Raw genomic sequence first — 24,009 nt, 5'->3', positions numbered from 1 at the left:
GAGACGTGAGCTCTAAGTGGACGCTCTCTCTCCCGGCGCTCCATGGCAGCAGGCAGCACTTTACATTAGGAGCTCGCGCGTCTGAATTAAATATGACATTCGAGCTCTTTGGGCTTCAGCTCAGCCGCTCAGGCGAACGGTGCCGTGCAGAGACAGAAGTGGACGAGCGTTTTCTGTAAGAGGTGACGGATAAATATACTCTTTATATTCCAGGAAAAGCCTGGACTCTTAATGGCCACCATGTCCTCTCAAGCTGACTTTTTAATGACATTCTCCTTTTCTCTGCAAATCACTAGGTCGATGGGTAACTCCCTCGGTGTTTTCCACCACCGCTGGTCCACTTTATTGGCGCTCCCTCAAGCTCCGAGTGAGTTGCCGATGTTAATACGTGGGAGTGGAGACGCACGTTGATATCCACCGGCCTAACTGAGGAGTGAGTAATCCCTGCTGTTGCTGTGGCAACCTGCCAAACATGGCACCATCCCCATCACCGTCGGGTGCGTGGATCGATGTGCATACATCGAGGCTCACTGTCCTGATAAACATCCATCCGACGTTCAGAGGGGTTTTTATTCGCACGCAGATTCTGTGAAGTGTAGAAATGAGTTTCTCACAGGAGAGACCAGAGGACAGAGTGTGTCTCCAGCTGTCGTCCGGCGCTGAGCTGGAGCCCAGTGTTTATCCGTCAGGGTTTCCAGCAAAACTACTCACCATGACCGCGGTTACAGCAGCAGGCAGATGGGCCTCGGACTTCGGCCAACATTTCCTGTTGGATGCTTCAAATCCTCCCTTGACCCCAAGAGGGGAGAACTGTGGAGCGAGACAACCCCAAAGACTTGGACTGAAAAAGTGAAATCACTTGTTAAGGATTTTTGAATATTTGTCCAAGTTCACAAAATGTTGAAACGTTCACATTAGACACAAGGGCAGAAGGTCATTTAAGCGGCTAATGTTGCCGGAACATTTGTGCTTATTTGCGTCATCCGCACGAATCACGCAAATATTTGTCCGTTCTTCCTGCGACTTCCTCTGACAAACAAACACACGCGTGAACATGAACTGTTGAATGTAGTAAAGGGTTGTGGTTGCCGTTGTGCTTAACTGGGGCTAAAGCTAGAGTCCAACTTCCTCGCTCACCTACTGCCAAGTTATCCTCCATCACTGAAACAACGTGAGGACGTCTGACGACAGCGACGGAGGGCTGATCTCAACGCCAACTGGCGATCACGTCAACGCGTCACGCAAATATCTAGCTCGGGTTCAAATATTTGAACTCGAGCTAGAGAAGCGAATTTGACATCTTGCGTTATTCGAGTTGCGCCAGTCGCGCTGGCCACGTCTTGCATTGTGATCTTCTTGCTACTAATTACTAATGGTTTGGTAATAATCTGCAACTAATACTAACAATTTGCGTCACGTCCGGTGTGAAATAAGAGCACATGTAAACAGATTATCCCAGGTTCCAAAATGATGCCTTTAGAATTATTTTGTCTCTTGCCCACAATCTCACCACATTGTCAGACCAATAGAAATGTTTTATGTATAGGTTACGTACAAGTACGGGTAAATGCTGCTTACAAGCAATCTAATAATTTAGGTGATTGAAGAAGTTAGATTTCTCATAGATTTATTCAACACATGCATAAAGTTGCACACGTGTGTTACGATTCAAGAATCTGGTCGTACATTTTAAAGTAATGATGTTATGTTTGTCCCCGAGATGTGATGAAGTACACACAGGAACACACACACACACACACACACACACACACACACACACACACACTATCTCATTAACCTGAACCCAAACCACAACCTTTCCCTAAACCAAAAAGCTTTGTATCCTGACCCTCACCAAACTACAACCAAACTAGAATCTAAACCTGCTGATGGTCGTATCTGTGAGCAGGGATAATCTACACACACCTACATTCATTAAATATATATAATAATAATAATAATAATAATAATAATAATAATAATAATGATTTCATTTATATAGCACTTTTCAGAAGCAGCTTCACAAAGTGCTTTAACAAAAACATACAAATCACAGACAGTTTAAATCAGCATTCCAACAATAATACGGTTTTCAGGTCACATATCTGTATAAAAAGACGACATCACATAAAAGCAAGTCTATAGAAATGGGTTTTTAAAAGTGACTTAATAAGGAGGACATAGTTTGGTTGTAATTTGCACACAGACGATCATGTGGTCCGCTTCAGCGCTTCATTCTAAAACATGTCAAGTGCATAAACAGTATTTGTGTTGCGTTGGATCCCAAACCAAGGTCAAACTCACTCAATCGATATCCCAGTAGCTGGTGGTGGTCGTCGTCATATATATATCTGCCGCACAGGTCAAACAGATTAAAAACCCCTTTTATTTCAGCCCCCTCGGCCCCCGCAAGTTACAGCAGCTTGCGCTAATCGACGCAGGCTTTTCTCACCCAGCGAAGGGGCTCGGGGAGCGTTACGTAACGCGCCATGTTTCTGCACCGCTGCACCGCTGACGGCGCCCGGGACCCTGCTGCACAACGCATGACATAACTACACAACTGACTGCACTCTGTCCTCTCTTCATCGCCTCATCTCTCCACCTCCCTTCTTGTCCAAAGCAGTTCTCCTGCGTGACTATTTTTTAAAATGGCCGACGTCCAAGTCCACTCTGCTTATTAATAGGAAATGTTGGTCTTCAGTATTCATCCTCCGGCTCTGCACCACCTTGTGAAACATCCTGCACGCCTCAAACGCTTCTCATGATTCATCCTTTTTCTCGGTTTCTTCTCATCTCCCCTGTGGATGTTCCTCATGACATAACCCTCAACCACACACACACACTGGCCTCCCTTCATCCCGTGTTTATCCCTCATGATGCTCCCTGTCGGGCCGCCTGGCTCTCGCCCAGGTCAAAAACAAATGCAGTGATAAGTCGACGTGTAACGGCTGGAGCAAGCCACAGAGTGTAAATAAAGATCAGGCCCTTGAGTTTATGCTCCGCTTTAATTGCGGCGATGGCAGCTTGTTCGAAAACAATCTAGTTTTGGCGTTTGGTTTGTGAAAGACTCGTATGCGTTTACGAAAAGGTCCAACATTGACAAAGCTACAGCTTAAAGCTATTGGTAGTTAGCTAAAGTTAGCTACTACCTTTGTTTGTTGTGGAGTTTAATTTCTGCTCCACACTCGAAAGAATTTACTGAATATTATTTCTGGAAGCCCTTTAGGCCATAAAACTGAAAAGCTAACACCAGCAAAGGTATCGCTAAATCATAAAGCTAAGGCTTAGCTAAAACATAAAGCTATGGTATCGCTAAAAAATAAAGCTACAGTATCGCTAAAACATGAAGCTAAGGAATCACTAAAACATAAAGTTAAAGTATCGCTAAAACATAAAGCTAAGGTATCGCTAAAACATAAAGCTATGGTATCACTTAAAAAATAAAGCTACAGTATCGCTAAAACATGAAGCTAAGGTATCGCTAAAACATGAAGCTAAGGTATCGCTAAAACATAAAGCTAAGGTATCGTAAAAACATGAAGCTATGGTATTGCTAAAACATGAAGCTACAGTATCGCTAAAACATGAAGCTAAGGAATCACTAAAACATAAAGTTAAAGTATCGCTAAAACATAAAGCTAAGTTTTAGCTAAAACATAAAGCTATGGTATCACTTAAAAAACAAAGCTACAGTATCGCTAAAACATGAAGCTAAGGTATCGCCAAAACATGAAGCTAAGGTATCGCTAAAACATGAAGCTAAGGTATCGCTAAAACATAAAGCTAAGGTATCGCTAAAACATAAAACTAAGGTTTAGCTAAAACATAACGCTATAGTATTGCTAAAACATAAAGCTAAAGCTAAATGGTGGCTACTGCTAGCTACCATCACCATTATGGTTGTTTGCTTTTTTTGTGCCTGACATCAAATAATGTAACAGACTTTTTAGTTGTAGAAGAACAAGCTAACATACCGATAGCTATAGCTAATTGGCGGCTACTGTTTAGCCATTTTTAGCTTCCCACATTTGTTTGTGTTTGGTGTATTTTCTGTCCAACTCAACACAATTTATTGAATTCAATCTGAGCCCTTTCAACGGAAAAGTCTACGAAAAAGATAACAGTGGCAAAGTTATAGCTATAACTGTTTGGTTGCTAATATTAGCTGACCAAAAATTGCCATGGTGGCATCGAATCAAGGATTTGATGATTACTCAGATTTTAGTGAACAGATTTTGAGTTTGATTGACAAGAAAGGAAATAAATTTGGTCTCGGAACATTTCAGTGGGCATTGCTCAGTCTTTTTTTAACATTGTACAAATAACTATTAATAAATAATGTTTATTTTTGCAGCTCTAATTGATTTATGTTCACGTCTTGTTCCATATTCATATTCTGGTGAGTCGATCGTCTAATGAGATCAAGTATTTACAGTAACTGATGCAAAACTAATCCTCTTACCAATGTTTCACTTTGACGACCTGAGGAGGTTATGATCAATATATCCATATTAAGAACGGATCAGCTCTTCTCCGCTGCCCACAAGTGACTAGAAGATAAGGTTAGATATTTTAAGGTCACATTTTTTAATTATTATTATGTTATTATTACTATATTATATCTGGTGTAAATGTGGCTTTAACGAAAAACATTTTCAACATATTGTTCTGCTCAGTGTTTTGTAGATACTGGTTACAGATGGTGAATTCAACCATTCTTCATAAAAGTAATGTCATGATGAATTTTCCAGTCTGGGATCAAATAAGTACATCCATCCATCTATCTTCCGACCAACCAATCAAGGGCCCCCTGCTGCTGTTCCTATTGACATTGCTGTGGCGATCCATGTGTTTCATAACCTCCGTGTTGCGTCACGCAGCCTCACAGATCTGTGACACGCCACCGTCTGCTGCCCTCGACTCTGAGTGGTGCTGGGGCTTCGACAACACTTCGCCCGGAGCATCTCTGCATGTACTGTACACCCCACTGCCGCCCTGCAGAGCTGAGGGGGTGGTGCCCTCTGGTGGCTTGCGTACGGAACAAGGATATAATAATAATAATAATTATTATTATTATTATTATTATTATTATTATAAAACACTGCAGATGTTTACGCAAAATGTTTGTCTGTCATTCACCAGAGGGGTCGACGACAAGATTTGAACCGACCAACTTTTAAAATCAAGATTTTATATTTAAAAAAAACATGAGATGCATAAACTTAAAATACGGTCAAAGAAGTGTTTACTTGGGGGAAACTTGGAGGTCACAGGTGTCAGATGTTTTTGAGCAGAACCACTACGGGTGAGTTCTAAACCTCTCGCACGGTTTCTGATTTTCATTTCTACCTTTAAGGCCTGAATGGTTAGATGAATATCGAGGCCTAAAATGAAATATTGGAGAAAATTAAACAAAAAAAAGAAAATAATTTAGTTTGTGACAGTTGTGTTTTCCTCTTCTCTAACCTCACACATCATCTGACCCTGTACGTATCTTGCAACCATCTGGAGGGGTCTGACGTCCAGACTCGAGTAATGAAACCATCTTCGTCTGGACCTGCTGCAGTACAACAGTAGAATCCTGCTCACACACGCTGACGCATCAGCTCCAACAGTCTAATCATGTCGTCTGATTGTTTACGGTCCAATGACTTCCACTGGCGCTTCTCAACCCCCCGAGGTTCAGAGAACAAACTAAACTCCGTCATTATCTCCTTTAGTTGCAGCTCTGATGAGGGGAAATTACCGGCTTTCCTCGGAGGGACGACACGTACGGTAACGCCCAAAAATACTAATGTCAGGAAGGAGACACCATGTATCCAGCCTTAATCCACCACATTGGTCCAAGTTGAAATATCTCAGGAACTATAGAAGAGCTAAGACATTGTCATCGATTAATAACCAACTTGCTAAATTAATCGCCAACTGTTCTTATAATCAATTAATCAAGTAGTTTTTATGAAAGAAAAAGTCAAAATTCTCTTATTTCAGCTTCTAAGTTATATTATATAATATAATAATATTTTCTGGTTTCTTTGCTCCTCTGTGACAGAAGACTGAATGTCTTTGGTTTTTAATGGACCAAACAACTAACCGATCGGCCGGGAATCAAACACTTTTTAGTCGTTTCTCGTTCCTTTGTGTAAAAGCTGCGGTGTAGATATGAACCCATATGTGGGAAAACCTCATTTATTTTATTCATTAAATCTATTTCATCGACTGTACTGTACGTGTCCTGTTCAAAACATCAGATGTGAGTCAGAATTTTGAGCAAATGGCAAATTTATGTGAAGAAAGTGTCATGTTTATTATATTTTTGGTTTATTACAGACCCGTCCATCAGTCCCAGCACTGTGGGCCTGTCGTCAAGTGTTATCGAGCAGATTAAACCCACTTACTTCTATGTTTCCCTCCAGCAAAGTCGTCTGGCAACGAATCAGAGACGAGTAGAAATAAATCAATCTGGCATCGGACGGAAAAAGATATTGGCAGTCTGTGAATGTTGTTCTGCCTTTTTCCGTTTCACGGAATCTCAGCGACTGTGAACGAAATAAAACAAAACAACAACGAAATCGGCAAAATTTGGTGAAATGCACCTGACCCCGAGGAGGGACTGGGGTCGGTGACGGGGTCGGTGACGGGGTCTGAGGTTCTGCTCAGCGGAGAGCGGACGTGAGCATCAGCCGAGCGCGACAGTCGACAGCGTGAGAGGTCGTGTGATCCCACACATGGAGCGTCTCTCTGTGGAGGCGGCCCGGCCGGTCACCGGCCGGAAAACGTGACAGCGGTCCAGTTTTCTTTCCTCCCTGGTGGTGTTACGGTATCATCACTGGGAAACCCCCCCCCCCCCCCCCATGTGATGCGTCCAATCGTCAGCAGGCAGTGTTCATGGGCACGTTCTCAGCAATCTGGACCCTTCGAGGGGAAGTGTCATGAAACTCATGACCTTGATCGACCTCCGGAGGGATTTGGGGAAAACACCTAGAACGACTCTCTCCAACTGTAAACTCGCTTCTATTTGTGTCCGAAGACGACCTGGAACGAGATCTTTGAATCTTCATGGATTTGTCAGTTAAAGGAGACGTCTTATGCTTTCCCTGTTTTCTCTTTCCTCTCGTATGTTATATAGTTTTTTTTGTGTTTGTCTGCAAAGGTAAAAAAAAACCAAAGTGAACCTCTCGGCAAATGAAATCAACAAAACATATCTGGAGAAACATTGTCTCTATAAATAGACAGTTTAGTTCCGTGGTCACTCTCCACACTCTCCTGGACGATGCTGCTATGACGACTCGGGGTCAAAGGTCGGACACCACGGAGGAAGCTCCACTCACTGTGGCTCTTTCAACCACATGGTCCTCATCATCAGTCGTAATGGATCTCTATTTGTTTCATAATTCACATGAATCTTTTGTGGTGGATCACTTACGCTTTCATCCCTGAAAACAGGATTACGCAGAAACCAATGAACAGATTTCCACAAGCACTCGGTGGAGGGGAGGGGACATGGGTCGGGAAAGACTAGTGACATTTAGGCGGGGGTCCGAACAAAGGGAAGGATCCAGGAGACACGTTTTGCTTTTTGTTCCCTCTATTTTCAAGGCTTTTCCAGGGAATAATTCATGGATGTAGAAAAGGATCAGGCATATTTAGGGGACTGATATGACAGGATGCCTCGGCAGAGGTTCAGAACCTGATCTACTCAGTGACATTCTAGTGTCAGAATCACAGATCAACGCGTCCTGATTCCTGCAGCGGCCGAGTGTCCGGTCCAAAGAGACCCGTCAACCCTCGTACCTGCTCCGGATGAGCCTTTCCTCGAGGCTTCCATGTACTGTACGTCTTCTCAAAACAGCCCTGAGTTTGCAGAGCATGTGATCATCTCCGGCCACATCCTGGAGTTTCCTCTGCGGAGCTTCCACACTAAGAAATGATTTCAAAAAAAGCATTAGCACAACACACAGGTCCAGACACGGCGTCTTTATTTTGCAGTGGGAATACAAATTCAAAACACAACCATCCATGGAGCATTCACACAACGGAAGTTCTTTTGTTCTCAGTGTGCTTCTTTTTTTCCCTTTAAATACAAGCGTGTCTCAGAGGAGAAACAGCGAAAGCCTGTGTCACAATCAACGCAGTTAAAGGCGACTTCAGAAAACATATTCATTTCTTCGTGGGGGGAACCAAAAGACAAAGGAAAGAAAATCGATTCCCTTCCTGTCGCAGAACAAACTCGCGTCATTTTCAGAGAAGTTAGAAAGGCAACGACCAACAGCGACTGAGGAACTTAGAAAAGTGCTTAAATAAAAATAACGTCATGATCAACAAGGAAAAATTGTTTCTCGTCTGGTGAATTTCTGCTTTTGTACATCTTTTCTTTACCACCACCGTCGCCACCTCGTCCTTCTCACCTTATTGATATGAACTTTGGTTCAACGTAATACAAAGACCCCCCCCCCCCCCCCCCGATGACTACATTCAACCTGCGCCCGGGGGAAATCAAATATTTAAAACCGGTTACTCAACGAACCTATTTGTTGTCCGGCGTAAAAGCATCGTCCTGCAAAACGGCCGACAGACGTCAAGACGGACGACTTTATAAAAATGCCCACAGGATCTGAATCTTTTAAAAACTCCTCTTCACTAATGGACTCCGGTGTCGCCAAGTGCAGACGAGCCCAAGCGATGCAGCTGACGGAAAAACATATTTGAAGAGGCGTAAAATATAAAATACTGCTCTGTGACCCTTTTCCAGAATTGTTGAGTTTTCACAATAATAAAATGTGGGGTATTGTTCATGTTTCCATCCGTCAGTCGGTCGGGAATCTATTTTGTTTCTAGTGTGAAATACCAACAATGTCAGGATCAATTGAACCTTTTTTTTCTTAAAATATCCTTTCTTTTCAATAAGGAAGCTGATTCATTATTAATTATAGATGAACGACTCGGGGAGGAGGGGTTTTCTTCTTCTCACCTCTTTTCGAACATGTACAGCAGCAAGTGTTGGACAGTTTCTTTTGCTTTATGCTTTTCATTGTTTGTGAATATTACTTTTCTATGTCTCCGTCCACCGGTTTCATTATTTTCTTTTGTAGTTTTTTCTTTTTTTCTTTACTTGTTTGGAATAAAGACATTTTCAATTCAATTTGATTCCAGAGTCTTATTCCTTTTTGCACGTTCCGAAGTTTCCTAATGAAACTATGAACAGTTTTATCTGTCCTGAAAAACTGTATCCGTGTGTGTGAGTTTCCAGAGTCTGATATGTTATTATCCCTCTGTGCCATAGAGCTCTTATTGTCCGAACACTGTTAAAATCTGAAACGCTCCTTCATCACACACTGTGGTTTTTTTGGACGTAATCCTCATGATTTAATCTGAAATAATTCAAAAACAATTTCCTCCTTTTTGATGTATATTTGTGGTATAATTCAACATCTGTTCAGGTAAAGTCGGACTTATACATTGTTGGTTTGTTGTCTCTTCGTTGACAGTAACAACCAGAAGGATTATTTTTAAGTATAAAATCTATAAATAGAGATTAAGTTAATCTTGAAGTAAAGTACATCCTTAAAGGTTCTGGGAGAGTTCACTTCATTTTCCTCCGTCCTGTAAACAAACAAAGAAATATCAGGGCCACAAAAATGGATAAATGCTACAAAATGGGTTTTACTGGAGCTGCAAGAATTAGTTCATATTTTGATAATCGTTTTTTGTTTTGTTCTCTGGTTTCAACATTTTGATGTACTTTTCAGATTTTTATATCAAAGTTGTTTGATTAAATCCTAAAAATACGTAAATAATGTCCAACTCAGTAAGTTTGTGTTTTGGGAAGTTAATCTAAAAAGATTAATGCTATCACCTTGGGAATTTGAAGGTTTTAACGACATTTTTGACTCATCGTATTTTAAAGATAGTAACTAACAGATTAATTGATAATAATATTAATATAATTGTTTGTTGCAGCCCTCCAGTTAACAACTCCTCGATTATAATCCACATGAATTCTTGTGCTACTTAAATCTGTTGGGACCAGCGCCGTACGTACAAACAGCACCGACACCAGGGATTCGTTTTTCCAAGTGCTCGTTGTTTCATTTCATCTGAAAAAAACAACTCCACTTCAGCAAAAACAATTTTTTGAGAACAGTGCTTTCACCTCACCGCCACTTCCCTCTGAAGTTCGTACTCATGAACCACAGAGCGTGAATCTGCACCGTTGCCAGAACGCCCACTCGCCGAGAATACTGAATTTAAAAAACATAAAACAAAACAGAGGCTTCGAGGGGACGAGACAGAAAAACAGAACATATTTACTATATAGTCTTTCATAAATTATTCAAATGGATGTTTAAAAAGGAAGCGGTGTTCCGAAATGCGAGGACTAAATGAACATTTCTTTAAATATATATATTATATATATATATATATGTACTGCATACAAAAAGGAGCATGTGAACTTAAGGTGTGTCCGGGTGGGTTTGGTCTGAGAGAGCATCTGTTGCCAGGCGGAACTGACCATGTTTGACGAACACACTTGTTATAATCTAATTTTCCTCCGGTATGAGTCAGCGACAGGAGGCGGAGCTCCAGGCTCGGTGCCAGACAACGCGTCCAACAGCAGCTTTGACGGAGATTTAACAAGCGAGTTGGCAAACTGAACGAGACGCCAAGTCCATTGAGTGGCTGCTCTGGACATTTCTGTCACATCACCTGATCGTCACCGGCAGACGGGAACCTGGATGGTTCAAATCTCGTCTTTGTGAAAAAATGAAACCGCCTTCGTTTGCGTCCTTAATACGGCATTGACCAATTTCTAAGGTCACATTTATCAGCTGGTAAAGTTGATATGCGAAAAAACAGTTGCCTGTTTACTCATTCAGACGCAGAACAAAAATACCAGAGCGGATTGCACAAATTTTTCACACCATGAGATTCCGAATATTAACGAATTTTTTGCACCATGAAATTATGAACTTTTCGCACGACAAGATCACAAATTTTTGCATGATGGCATTACAGATTTTTTGCACAATTAGATTACGAATGTTTCACCGATGAGATAATTGATTTTTCTGCACGATGAGAATGTTTCACCAATGAGATTACGATGTGTGATGTGTTGGAAAGCTCCGGAGCCGCCACTAAATGAGGCGAAGGTTGTTTCAAGGTCAAGAATTTGCTTTGTATATTTCTACTACAGACACTAGTGTCTCGTAAATGTTTAATCCAGGGAGTCCTTTTGTGGGGGGTCAGCGGGAAGCTGTGAAGTTCTTTAAATTCTGCACATGATTCTGTTATTTGTTGCCTAATTGCCTTCATAGCAGAAGTGCAGTCCCATCAGCTTGCAGTGTGAAAGCACAAATGTGACTCGGGTTATTGCCGCAAGAAGTGGAAGAAGGAATTATTGGGCCGTGATCCGGGGGGAGATAAATACTGATTTGAAAAAGCCTCAATTTTCCTTACAAGTAGTGCAAATTTCTGGTGGCGATAATGGCCAAGGTGCTCTCTCCGTAAACACATTCAGTGCCTCGAGTCTCCTCATGAGTTGTGCATTCGCTGCACCACGACGAGGCTTCTACACGAACCCAGTTTCGAAGGGAAGGGTGAAAAAAATAAAGGCACAGAGATACCGGACTCCTCTTCCAGTCCCGCCCTCCTCCCACCGCCTCCTGCCGCAGCAGCTCCCGTCAAACTTTTCTCGAAAGGCTCCGTCGACTGCGATCACCGTCAGCGCAGGACCCCCGACCGTCGGCCCCGTGAGCTTCAGCCTCGATGCGTCAATCCGACGGATATCTCCTCCTCCTCCTCCTCTCCCAGAAAGCAGTGGGTAGAAACTAAACTAAACAAAAAAAAAAACCTAAAGCAGCAGCAGCGACAGCAAAAACTTCCACCTCCTCCTTCGTGTCTCTGATCCATTTATAGACGAGTGCGATCACACAAAGTCACAACAAACATCTGAGAACGTACTTGCAGACGGACGACGACGCAAGCGGCGGATGGGAAAGGTACTTTTGAATCTTCTCCGCTGGCCAGCTCCACCAGTGACGTCTGAGGAGATGAACAGGGTCACGCAGGAGTGAAGAACGACCCCACGTCAATAATTTAATTTCACTTCTTGTCCCAAAAAATATCTTTCTCAATGCATGTTTAGTGTCTCTAGTGTCTTTTTTACCAAATAGACTCAAATCAGATTGGATTTATAAAAGAAACTGCAGCAAAATAAAAGAGAATAATGCGATTTTTTCTTTTTTTCTCCGCATCCAAAATATCTAATATCACAGAATGGACCGATTCTTCCTAATCAGGTCACTGTATTCACAACGTGCCCGGGCCTGTTTCCATTAGCAACTGACACCCGGATTAATTCCGGCCGGACGGGGGGAAGCCGCTGCGAAGCGATCCATCGCACTAATTTATCAACATCCAGTCCGGTGGAGGATCATGTGACCACCGGAGCTTTGGCAGCAGGTTCGACAACCGCACACACGACAATATACGACGACGACAACGAAGACGGAAACTCACATTCACACACACACACACACACACACACAAATGTCAAAAAGAAAATCTTCCAAAAGCACAAAAATCAAAATCAAATTGTGTTCCACGAAAAAGGAGTTCTGTGATGTTGACGGCCGTGACGATCACACAGAGACGGAAGAGAAGCGCTGCTGCAGTGCACTCTGGGCAGTTGAGTCAATGTTCACAGCCCCATGGAATGATAACGTAGCAGTTTTCTTTATTTACACACACAATAGCGGCTCCTATCATTCCTGCAGCGACGTCCGAATGCCCTCATTTGGATTCACTCAATACTCCCACTGGTCCGTCTTCATGTCCAGGTAGTTGAGAATGTTCTGGGCGAACTTCACCGCTTGCTTGCGCGCCAATTTGGTGGTCTCGTCGCCGTCCGGGTCCACGGCGTCCAGCACCAGCAGCTGCTTGGTCAGCAGCTCCTCCAGCATCATGGAGCTCTTGTCGACCCGCTTGCCGTCGAAGCCCAGCACCTGCGCCTGGAGGTCCGAGAGGCTGCCCAGCACCAGCCACACGGCCCGGTGCGCCGGGTGCTCGTTGGGGCCCGGCTGGCGGCTGGCGAGGGCCTCGCGCAGGTCCAGGAAGGTGACGATGGCTTGCACCTCCACCACGGCGCGGCGGCGAGCCTCGCGGATGCACGGGTTCTTGGCCGTGTCCACCTGGTCCAGGTGCGTGAGGAGGCTCTGCAGCTCGGCCTTGGGTCTGAAGCTGAGGTCGCCCATCACGCAGTGTCGCAGGACGCCCTCCCGCAGGTGGGACACGTGGGCCCGCACCGCCTCGATCTCACGTATGGAGTTGTTCTGAGCCAAATCATACCTGAAACGACAACAACAAAGAAGTATAATCAGTAACAACAGAAATCCTGAGTCATGTTTTAATTTCGGAGAATAAGGTGAATTCGTTTTCAACAAGACACGAGATGAGATTATAAACTACGTCATTGCAAAGACACGATTTTAGCTAATTTCACATCATGTGCCGGGGCAACGTGAATGACGCAAAGATGGCGAGCTAATATCATCTACCTTAGAGCTAATATTGGCCGATAAAAATCTGCCAATAGTCTTTTCACAGAAGTATTGGCGTTTGGGTTTGCCACCGATATGAAATATCATTATTTATAGCCCCAGTGTGTAATTTTGCAAATTTTCTGGCGTCATCTAGTGGTTAAATTTGCAAACCGCGACCAACTGAGCAACCAACAGGGGAGACTTTATGGTGGCGCACCGAGACGTTAATCGCGGGAGTCTTGGAAATTATTACAGAATATTTCTGAAAATTTATAAAACAAAATCAGTGGAATAATGGCCCTTCGTGCCGACAGTACCTGCGCGTGTCTTCTCCTTCCCCCTCCAGGTCCAGATGTTTCAGCAGCCCGTTGATCTCCTCCACAACCTGCTTACGGTAATTTCTGATCGCTGCGTTCCCGGAAACGTCCAGAGCGTCCAGCTCCACCTGCATCTCCGTCAGGATGCGCGACAGGTGGGCGCAGCTGTCCCTCCCGCTCAGGCCCATCAGCAGCGCCACCAGCTGGCCGCGGGCCACGCTCACCTTCACCATCACCTGGTTGATGCGGTTCACGGCCTCGTGCGTGTCGCCGGACAGTGGCAGGGGGAGGGTCTGCTGCTGCGTGCGCCCCTCGATCACGTCCTGCACCGCGCACAGGCGCGTCAGCGCCCGGTAGCGCGCCTTGCGGAGCGGCACCCTCCCCTCGGTCTTCACCTGCGTGAGCCTCAGCACGAGCTGCTGCAGGGCGTCCACCAGCTCGTCGTTTATCTCCGCCACCCCGCCGCTGCGCTGGGGCGCCACCACGCGTTCGTCCACCAGCCGCCGCGCCTCTTCGCTCAGCTCCTCGATGGCCCCGCGGGACGGGTGCGTGGCGTTCTCCTCCAGGTAGCGCAGGAGGCCCTCCACCTCCTGCGCCGCCCTCTTCCGCGCCCCCTGCAGCTCGGGTTTGCCCTCCGTGTCCACCTGGTCCACCTCCAGCAGCAGGCGAGTCAGCTCCCGCTCCAGACGCTTGTAGTCGCGGTCGTGCTGCAGGCCGCTGAAGGTGCAGACCTGAGGCCCCAGCGACGCCACCTCCTTCTGGACCTCGTACAGCCGCATCATGGCAGGGTGCTGCGGATAATACGGCTGCTGCTGGTGCTCCATTGGATGATGATGCTGCTGCTGCTGCGGGCCGCCATGGTCCATCCTTTTCCCGCCATCAAAGGGCTTCCCAAACAGGCTGGGGAGAAAAGGGCAGCATGAAGCAATAAAACAACAATTCAGAGCAGAGCCTCAGTGGAGATTACAGCATTGTCTACAGGCCATAATGGCTGGATTTCGTCAAATGTTTCTTTTCATATTTTGGTTGAGCAGGACCTCCGACTAATGTCTGGATCCCTGCCAACGCGGCGCAAAAAGAGACAATACAGGCAACGTCAGCCAAACATATAAGTCACCGACCGCGTTGTAGTCAGGTGGAAACACAACGCAACCCAACATCTCTCGTGGTTAAAGCAGTAACATCCATTACGTTACACTTTTTGGACAAAACCACAACAGCTGTTGTGTTTTTAAAAACCCAAGGAACAAAGTGTTGGAATCTTTTTTTAGCAAAACAAAAAAAAAATCCTGTCACTTTCAACACGTCACACTCTGCAGCCTCGGGGCCGAAGAGTCATTATTAAACATTGAAAATAATCCTTGTTGTGTGTGTGAGCGACCCTGATGCTCCGCTGCTGCTGTGCTGTCACTTCCCCACTGTGCTGCTGGTCTCCAGAAATATTATCACCTCATGTGGCGAGAACAGAAATTAAAAAAAGAGACTTTTAACTGAACCTGCTGCGTTTGACTTGTTGCTTCTTATTCCTTCCAGCCTTTTTTACCCCGTCAAGCTGAGTCTGGTCAAAATGGACAAACGGACCAAAATGAATTCTGTCCGGATCAAACTGAACCGTAGTTCGGTATATAATTTTTGGGGTTGGTTCGGACTTTCTAACCAATTACAGGAAGTTGAGGCAACACGTAGCACTTGCGATTGCGATGGTTATCTGTTCATTCACCTTCTCCATCCATTCAGACGGAACAGGCTTCACGCCCGTCGGCGTACTAAGTCAAGTATCAGGGAAACGCAGCCCAGGTAGGTGATGACGACAGGACGCAGGTTTGTCATGTAAAGTTCCAAAACTAACCGGATCGATGTAACAAGACTGTGTTTAGTTTTTCAAAAGCAGAGAACCATGACAACAAGATCCAAACTCCAATAAAATGGTGCGAGGGTTTTGTGAAAATGTCCCCAGAGTCTTTCTTTGACCGTGGCCTCTTTTATGGATCCTGCTCTAATATTCTTATTAGACACACAACTTCGGATAAAATCAAATAACGATCAAGATGAAAACAAATATGAGATTCTGTGTCCTCATGATCCTGCCAGGAAATGAATGAGGTTAACCTACATTTGGGAAAAAAGACACCCACATGAGAACCAGTCGGAGTGTGTTGGCTGTGTGTTTCCACCAAGGCTCGTTGGCTGGCGATCGCTCTCTAATCCGCACAAGGAAGACGAGATCCTGTCTGCGGATCGAGTTCTAAACACTGAGGAGGGGAAATAAAATCGATGAGGCCAAGCGATAAGCAAAGATATGAAACGGTTCATTGCATATCCTCCTCCTCCTCCTCGCTCGCTCGCTCGCTAACGCTGGGGGATTCGTTCAAGCGACCTCATGATGCGAGTCCCAGGTCGGAGCATCGCGCAGCGACGTGTGATCCCAGTTCAACACGACTTCGGAAGAAAAACGCCATCAGTCCAACGTTGCTTCTAAGTCAGATTAATATCAGGACTCTTGTTTAATCACTGAAGATTTGCTGCTCTTCCTCTGTTTTGAAATGGAATCTGCTCGTCGATGAAACAAGACATTTGAAAATGTCACTGTGCTAAGGGAACTTTGACTATTACCTGATATTTTATAGACAAAATAATCAACAGATTAAATGAGGAATACAGACAGATGATTACTCATTGATGAAATATTTGCCACGTCCCAGTTTGCATGGTATGTTGGTACATGTGAGGCGACGACAGCTGTTCCACTGGTCTGAGATGTGACACCAATTTTGTCTTTGTCGTCATTTTGTAATCCTTCAGTTATGTTTTCTCTTTGTAGTCATGTTCTTCACAGCTGTTCTGCATCTTTTAGTTGTTGTCTTTTGTCTCTTCGTTGTATTTTTGTGAGCGATGGACCAAATCTCTGAGACGCTACCGCTGTTTTAAAGAACGGCGCCTGCACCTTAATATTTACTTCTCGCTTGAGATGTGAAAAGTCGCACAGTGACCTTTACGTTTGACCTTTAACCGCCCGAATCATATCCAGTTCATCCTCGAGTCCGAGTGAACATTGAATCCAAATTTGAAAAAAGATTCCCTCGAGGTGTTCCAGAGATGTCACGCTCACAAGAAACGGGACGGACGGACACTATGACAACAGAACACCTCTGGCCACAGCTGTCGCTGGTGCAGAGGCATAAAAATAAACAGCGTCAAACACTGGACTGGATTCGCATGGCAGGCTGATCATGACCAGATCTATAATCCATAACAAATCAAACTTATTTTCCACCTGGCAACAGAAAAAACCTGAGATAAAGAAACAGCAACGAGAGAATACTGAGGGAATTCATTCCATCGTTTCCCCCCCCCCAAAAAACGCCCAGCATGCATCTGAGTGAACTTCCTGCTTCCAGAGGGTGAACGGTAACAAACAGGATTACGTTAAAGAGGTTTTGTTTTTTTCCGTGCATGAGAACATTGGCTCGGGGAGGGAGAGGCTGCATCATCATGAGACAGGCTGTCTTCACTATCAGCACGATTGTGTGTGACGATGGTTGCATATGAAAACGCTGCAGCTCACAACGTGATGGTTTTACTATGCACGGCCATCGATAACACAGGATCGTGTATCAGCATTATTCCCCTCAAGTACTTTTATGTAACCGGGGAGCGAGCGATGGAGCGAGGGGCTGGGTTATTTCCAGAACGGTGGCTGAACGCGTGGCGGGGCCGGAGCTGACAAATCTGAAGAGTATTTATTAGGATAATCTCTGCAAAATCTCCCTAATCCTCCTCCTGCTGCTGCTGCTGGCAAACACTTGGTGCCAGGATAAGGAGAAATGGGAGATTTGCAAAAAAGAAATAAGAATTATTCTCTCAATTCAAGACGAGCTGATGCTGGAGGAGGAGGAGGAGGAGGAGGAGGAGGCAGCCCTCCTCCTCACCCCCCTTCCTAAAACACCAGAGCGTTCAGACACCCGTCCCCAGCCCCGGGCTGCCTGCACCGGGTCCTGCACGGCTTTGCGCATTATGTCACCACACACAGACATAACGTTAGGGGCCAGGCAGTTGGACCAGAGTAGGGAAGGGGGTCTCTAACTCTAACCCTAACCCCACTACAGCATCACCCCCCACAGCAAAACACCTCCTCCAGCATCTCACGAAGCCTTCCTCTCCTCCTCCAGCATCCTTCCTCTCCCTCTCCTCCTCCTCCTCCAGCATCCTTCCTCTCCCTCTCCTCCTCCTCTAGCACCCTTCCTCTCCCTCTCCTCCTCCTCCTCCAGCATCCTTCCTCTCCCTCTCCTCCTCCTCCAGCATCCTTCCTCTCCCTCTCCTCCTCCTCTAGCACCCTTCCTCTCCCTCTCCTCCTCCTCCTCCAGCATCCTTCCTCTCCCTCTCCTCCTCCTCCAGCATCCTTCCTCTCCCTCTCCTCCTCCTCCTCCAGCATCCTTCCTCTCCCTCTCCAGCATCCTTCCTCTCCTCCTCATCCTCCTCCAGCATCCTTCCTCTCCCTCTCCTCCTCCTCATCCTCCAGCAGCAGCAGCAGCCTCACATCCGCACACGTCCGCCCCCCCCCCCGCATCCTCCTCACCTTTTCAACACCCCGAACACATTCGCGCACATTTTCCGCGGCGGCTGTCTGTTCCCCTCGGCCACAGCCCGGCGGCTCGCGGAGGACACTGGCATCCGAGCGGGTGGTCCCCCTCAGGTTCCCGGTGCAGGAGGTGGAGGAGGCGGTGATGCTGCTGCTGCTGGTCAGCGTCTGCACCGACCACCCGACCGACCGACTGTAGACTGGATGACTGCGGTGGTGTCGCCCCTCCCACACACGATCCGAGGGGCTTCCTCACAATTTTTTGAACTTATTTCACGAACGAGCGCACGTCGCAGAACCGAACAAGGCGATTGAATCGGACTTAATCGGGGAAAACAAAGGCGGACACGGAGCCGCGGTTCCCTCTCGTGCCCCCGCTCGGTGGAATGCTATTGTCTCGTCAAGCTAGCCAGCCGCTGATCAGCTGACTCGGCCCCACCTTAGCCGAATAACTTCGGCTCCTTTCTTTTCTCCCCACCCCCTCCCTCCCCTCGTCGGGTCACGGTACACCGACACCACTTCTCCACCTGAATAAACGTCGTGCTTACCTGCAGAGCCAGCGTACAGCCATCTGAACCGCAGCGGGAAAGTGCGCACCTCCTCCGATTAAAGCTAAACATTAGCTCACCTAGCTACCTTTAGCCGAGGAGCGAGTGTCCGGCCCAACGAGTATGAACTAACACGGAGTTTCTCCCGGCGTAGTGGGGTTGACTTAAAGTCCTTTTATCTCCGTTTACTCGATTACATAAATCACATTCAGTTAAATGTATTGAACTAACTCACATTACATTCATGTTGACGTGGATAAATATATATATGAAGCTGTTATCCTGCGAGTGACCGACTTAACTGGTTTCAACCGCAAGTTTCGGTTGGCCAACATTGGGTGCGCTCCATTTGGTCATGGCGCCGTGCCGTTTGTCACGTTACAGAAGTATCTGGTGTATTTCTACACAAGAACATTAGGAAAATATTGAACAAAAATCTGAATAAGATCCGAGTCCTTGATTTAATTTAATCTTATATTCTTGGAAAAGGGGAAAAAATTAAAATGCTGTAAGGGAATATTTCAACCTGTTTTTGTGAAAAAAAATTTTTTTAATAATATTCTCGTTTTTGAATTCTTTGTCAAAAAATGTCAAAAACTGCCGAAACATGCCTTATTTCTGGTTCATGTATCATAATAATATTTTGATGTTGGCTACACAGTGAGTATTATTATTGCTCAAAATATTGTGATTAAATAAAAATTAAATGAACTTCCCGTACAGTTTGCTAATACTACTTAGAGGTTTTAACACTAATAAAATATAGTAAAATATATATGAACACTATATCAATATGTTTAAGGTAAATACATTGTACACGCACGTGTAATATAGTGGAAATTACGGTATTACCCCCCGCCGCCCGAGCGGTTAGATCCGGGGCGGATCTGGTGAGATTTTCGAGCGCACCAGATTTTGCAGCCGGAATTCACGTGACAGGACGGATGTTATGCACAGAAGGACGAGGACGCTGTGATGTGGAGTGAGGAAACTCTACAATCAACCGAGGGTGATCGGTTGTGTCTGGATCCAAAACTGTATTTTAGGACGCACTTTATGTCCGCCCGATTAAAATGTCTGCTCGGTGTCTGACGCGGAGGAGTCTCCGACCCGTCGCCCTCCTCGCGCCTCCGCGACCTCACACCGCATCAGCTGTGATCGGTCGCTTCTGCAGCTCCGCACAGACCCAGCGGGTCAAAGCAGCCAAGGTTAGTTTGTTCTTCATCATCATCATCATCATCATCATCATCATCATGTCATAAAGTAATATCACTCCGCTGCAGGAGGTGCAACAGCTCGTTTATGTATTTTGTGACCAACATGCACGTGTTGCCACGATGCTGTTGCTGGGCTGGGTTGTATCCCCCCCATGCATTTGCATACACACGTGCATTTAAAAATAATAATGTATTTCCATACAGTATTTCATTTTGTATAGGGCTTTGATCTTTTCCACATTAATAACTTTGTTATAAGATAAAGTTAGACCCTTCACTGTTTGCAAACTTAATTATGTTGTACATTTATTTTTAGATTTAAAAAAGTTGGTAATTTGAGCCCCATCGTCACTCAATAGCCAAAAATGACAAAGTGTAAAACTTGTTTTTGCGTATGTATATATATTTTACTGTATTACAAATCTAGGTGTACAAAGCATGTAGTCATTTAACCAAGAAGACTCACAGCTGATTTAAGGGTCTGAACACTTTTGTAAAAGAAGCATCTTGATTATTTTTTCTTCAGAAAAACAAAGATCCGCAGTTCATTTTTTATTTTAGTCATTTTTTATTATTTATGAAGCAAAAATAGCTAATTCTATGACTTCAGCTTCTCAAATATTAGAATTTAATGCTTTTTTCTGTTTTTATATTATTGTAAATTGAAAATCTGATACTGTAAAGCCACGTGAACGCATTTGAATGTGGGATATTGCAAATTGATTTGTTATAATGCAAAAGTTAAAACCGGTTCATCAAAAGTGGAAATACCAAGTAACTGTAGCTGACAAATAAACGTACCGGAGTCAAAAATGAAATGAAATGTAGTGAGGACGGTATAATCAAATAAAAGTAGCATGAAAGCACTTGAGTAAATGTGCCTCCACCACTTGTTACATCGTGAGTGTCCGTTTCTAGATGCCAGTCGCACGATTTAGTTAAAATCTGAACGAACCAGAGTTTTTAACGGTTGGTTAAATTCTACCTTTTCTTCTGGATCCTGGATCGTGTTCGTTTCCTCGTTGCTCTTTTCATCTGGCAGACTGGTCAGAAGTGATAAGCAGGCTCCTGTCGTTCAGCTGCTTTTCAAACCCACGTGACGTGACTTAATATCTGTCTATTTTGAGATATTGAAAGTTAATTTTTCTCTACTTCCTGATGTGTTAAAAACCAAACAGTGGATCAATTAGTCTTTTACTGAAGCAGAAATGTCAAGAATTTGAAGAATCCAGTTGCTTGAATGTGACGACATGCTGCTTTTTAAAAATATTAGATGATTGTAAATTGAACATCTTCATGTTTTGACCCGACAAAACAAGACAAGACGCCTAAAAACATCCTCTTCACTTGTGAGAAACTGAGATAGACTTTTTCCTCAAACATTTCATTAACAAAACTAACAATCAAAGGACAGTATTTTTAATTCTTTTGTCCCCTGTCATCTGTAGAGATCTACCTTCCGACCAGCGGCCGGCTCCACACACGACTGGATCGGTCCGCCGAACCCTCTGTCCAACCTGCGGCCGATCGTCTACCACGTGGCCGAGGACGAGTCGGAGCTGGAGGGACGTCTGAGACGCCTCAGGCAGGAGACGGAGGACTGGAACCACAACTTCTGGACCCAACAGAACATCACCTTCACCAAGGTTTAAAGACAGGAAATGAATCTTAAGTGTGTTTAAATGTGCTGTTAAAATACAATACAAAAAATAAATCCTACGTCCCAACCTGTTTACGTAAAGTACACAAACTAAAAAGGCTGCTCCCGTTTGATTACACTCGTAACCCTGGTTCCTCTAGTCACGTAACTCTTTACATTTTACATCCAAAAAGTCATAATGAGCAGAAGAGACACGAAAACCAAATATACAGAAGCGCAATCATCGCCTCGCCTCATTTATTTTGACGCCTGGCGGCTCCGGAGCCGACGCCCTGGAGCTGAACTTTGACCTCTGACCTCCCAGTGGGGCTTAACTTCCCTGCACGGATTATTACCACATCACATTATCATTATTATTATTTAACAAGTCATGACGGTGGGTGGTGGTTTTCCTTTCATGTGCTTATTTTCACCAGCAGAGAGCAGCATCGCACAACAGGACTTTTATACATGGTGACAAATTGTCATCATGATAAATGTAAAAGGTTTTGGTTTGATGTAGTTGTGTAATGAAAAAAATGATATATTATGTATTTTGTGTGGTGAATGGTTGTCTGTTCTGCAAAGTGAGTTTTTTCATTTAATTGTTGTAAGTTTTGTTGCCTGTATTGGTTATTGTGTCACTGTGTTTCCACATCATTATTGTTTATGCTTTTTGCAGGAAAAAGATGCTTTTATCATCTCACACCTGAAGGCAGAAGGCTTGACTGTGCGTGATGAGCAAGGTGAGGACGCACGCACACACACAGACACGAAGAAAAGAAGATTAAATTCCTAAATATAGAATAAAAATATGCATATTGAGCTTCTGCATCCCAAAAAATTGAAAATTTACAGTGTGAATCCGGTTTGTCGCATTAAAATGAGCAGGTGATCAAAGAGGAATCTTCATTTTACTGAGAGTAAAACATTGTGTCTTCTCTCTCTGTCTCTCAGGACGACGACGCTCCCTCGGCTGCGAAGACATGGCCACGTTTTACAAAAGCTTCCTGGACACGAACAGAACGCGACACGTAAATTACAACAAGTGAGTTGTTTTTCGCGGCCGAGCGTCTCCCATGGGGCCGCGGGGGCGGGTGGGTTGGAACATCATCCCACCACGGGGGCTGTGGGGCTTTTTTAACTGACGTCATCAGCACTAAAGAGCTTTCTGTGGATTAGCATTGCAAAGTGTCATCTTCGTTGTGTGGTGCATAAAGATGTCTGCAAACACACACACACACACACACACACAAACAACTTTACATTTGCTCTTTGCACGACTGTGTCCTCGTCATCACTGCTGGATTCAGTCTTTTCCTTCACCAGGTGTTTTGTTAGCTCAGTCTATTCAAAATCTTTCAAAACAACAAACCTCTATTGTATTTTGTTGTACGGCGAAATATTGTGACTGTTTATCTTAATTTATTCCTGCTCTCTGCATTGTTGGTATTAAAGGTCACTAGCTACTTTACTTCTTATATATTTACTTCCAGCAGAGCCTGACCGATATGGATTTTTGGGCCTGATACTGATATTAGGGAGTGCAAGATTTCCGATACTGATATATATTTTAGTTTAACCATAAACTGTATCATAAATAACTATAAAGAAAAAACAAATACATCCAAATATATAGAGCTTGAATTAAGAAAATAATGCATTGATTATTATGTACAATAAAATATTTCATAGCGGTCAACATAAGTGCTGATACAAATACTTGATGATACAGATTTATTCGTCTTAAATCATCAATCGATATCAAAAGACGTTTAATTTGTTGCCTTAGAAGCATCAAAAAAAAGCCGGGATGTAGTTTTCCAACAAAAGTCCAGAAACTTTAAAAAAGCCCAAATATTAAGTTTATAGTTACAAATAAAAGCAGTAAATCCTCGTTTATGAGAGACTAAAATCTGCATAAATTTGGCTTTTATTCCACAACTAATATTTACAGAGTTGTATAATATTTGTTCTTCCTTTTCCTCTGCCTCTCGTTTTCCAGGGAATGGTACCGACGTAACTTCACCATCACTTTGCTCATGGCCCGAGTCGCACTGAGCGACATGTGGAGGACTGTGACACGCAAGAAAAACAGCTCCTCCACTTCTTCATAATAATAAACTGTTGACGCACTCTCCTCTCCAGTGTATTTGTTGTTTTTC

General features: G+C 44.4%; 2 protein-coding genes across 5 annotated transcripts; one reads left to right on the top strand and one right to left on the bottom strand.

Moving 5' to 3' along the window:
- Positions 1–7,962: 7,962 nt before the first annotated feature.
- Positions 7,963–21,258, bottom strand: bag5 (BCL2 associated athanogene 5). Of its 4 annotated transcripts, none has more exons than XM_047337634.1 (3): positions 21,191–21,258; positions 13,862–14,761; positions 7,963–13,350 (listed from the first exon to the last, which is right to left on the bottom strand). In XM_047337634.1, exons 1-3 carry the CDS (start codon positions 21,238–21,240, stop codon positions 12,810–12,812), a joined length of 1,491 nt encoding a protein of 496 aa, XP_047193590.1. In that variant the 5' UTR covers positions 21,241–21,258; the 3' UTR covers positions 7,963–12,809. The 4 variants fall into 4 exon arrangements, with proteins under 4 accessions (XP_047193590.1, XP_047193592.1, XP_047193591.1 ...); XM_047337636.1 differs by lacking the exon at positions 21,191–21,258 and adding an exon at positions 19,224–19,249; XM_047337635.1 differs by lacking the exon at positions 21,191–21,258 and adding an exon at positions 18,989–19,209.
- Positions 19,906–23,984, top strand: LOC118286045 (cytochrome c oxidase assembly factor 8). Its single transcript, XM_035610146.2, has 5 exons — positions 19,906–20,196; positions 21,654–21,851; positions 22,527–22,590; positions 22,802–22,892; positions 23,850–23,984. The coding sequence occupies exons 1-5, from the start codon at positions 20,062–20,064 to the stop codon at positions 23,959–23,961; spliced, it is 600 nt and encodes a 199-aa protein (XP_035466039.2). The 5' UTR covers positions 19,906–20,061; the 3' UTR covers positions 23,962–23,984.
- Positions 23,985–24,009: the final 25 nt, after the last annotated feature.

The sequence above is a fragment of the Scophthalmus maximus genome, chromosome 15 (assembly GCF_022379125.1).
Source record: "Scophthalmus maximus strain ysfricsl-2021 chromosome 15, ASM2237912v1, whole genome shotgun sequence".
Classification (NCBI taxonomy): Eukaryota; Metazoa; Chordata; class Actinopteri; order Pleuronectiformes; family Scophthalmidae; genus Scophthalmus; species Scophthalmus maximus.
This window is presented reverse-complemented; position numbering and strand designations above follow the sequence as displayed.

What these genes read in the sequence shown, in the direction of transcription:
- bag5 (XM_035610145.2), bottom strand. Translation starts at nt 18,532, where the DNA reads ATGCCAGTGTCCTCCGCGAGCCGCCGGGCTGTGGCCGAGGGGAACAGA. An exon ending in GTGTTCGGGGTGTTGAAAAG is followed by an intron (nt 14,762 to 18,437) that starts GTGAGGAGGATG and finishes TTTTCTCCCCAG; the next exon opens with CCTGTTTGGGAAGCCCTTTG. An exon ending in GAAGGAGAAGACACGCGCAG is followed by an intron (nt 13,351 to 13,861) that starts GTACTGTCGGCA and finishes TTGTCGTTTCAG; the next exon opens with GTATGATTTGGCTCAGAACA.
- LOC118286045 (XM_035610146.2), top strand. Translation starts at nt 20,062, where the DNA reads ATGTCTGCTCGGTGTCTGACGCGGAGGAGTCTCCGACCCGTCGCCCTC. An exon ending in AGAACATCACCTTCACCAAG is followed by an intron (nt 21,852 to 22,526) that starts GTTTAAAGACAG and finishes TGCTTTTTGCAG; the next exon opens with GAAAAAGATGCTTTTATCAT. An exon ending in CGACACGTAAATTACAACAA is followed by an intron (nt 22,893 to 23,849) that starts GTGAGTTGTTTT and finishes CTCGTTTTCCAG; the next exon opens with GGAATGGTACCGACGTAACT.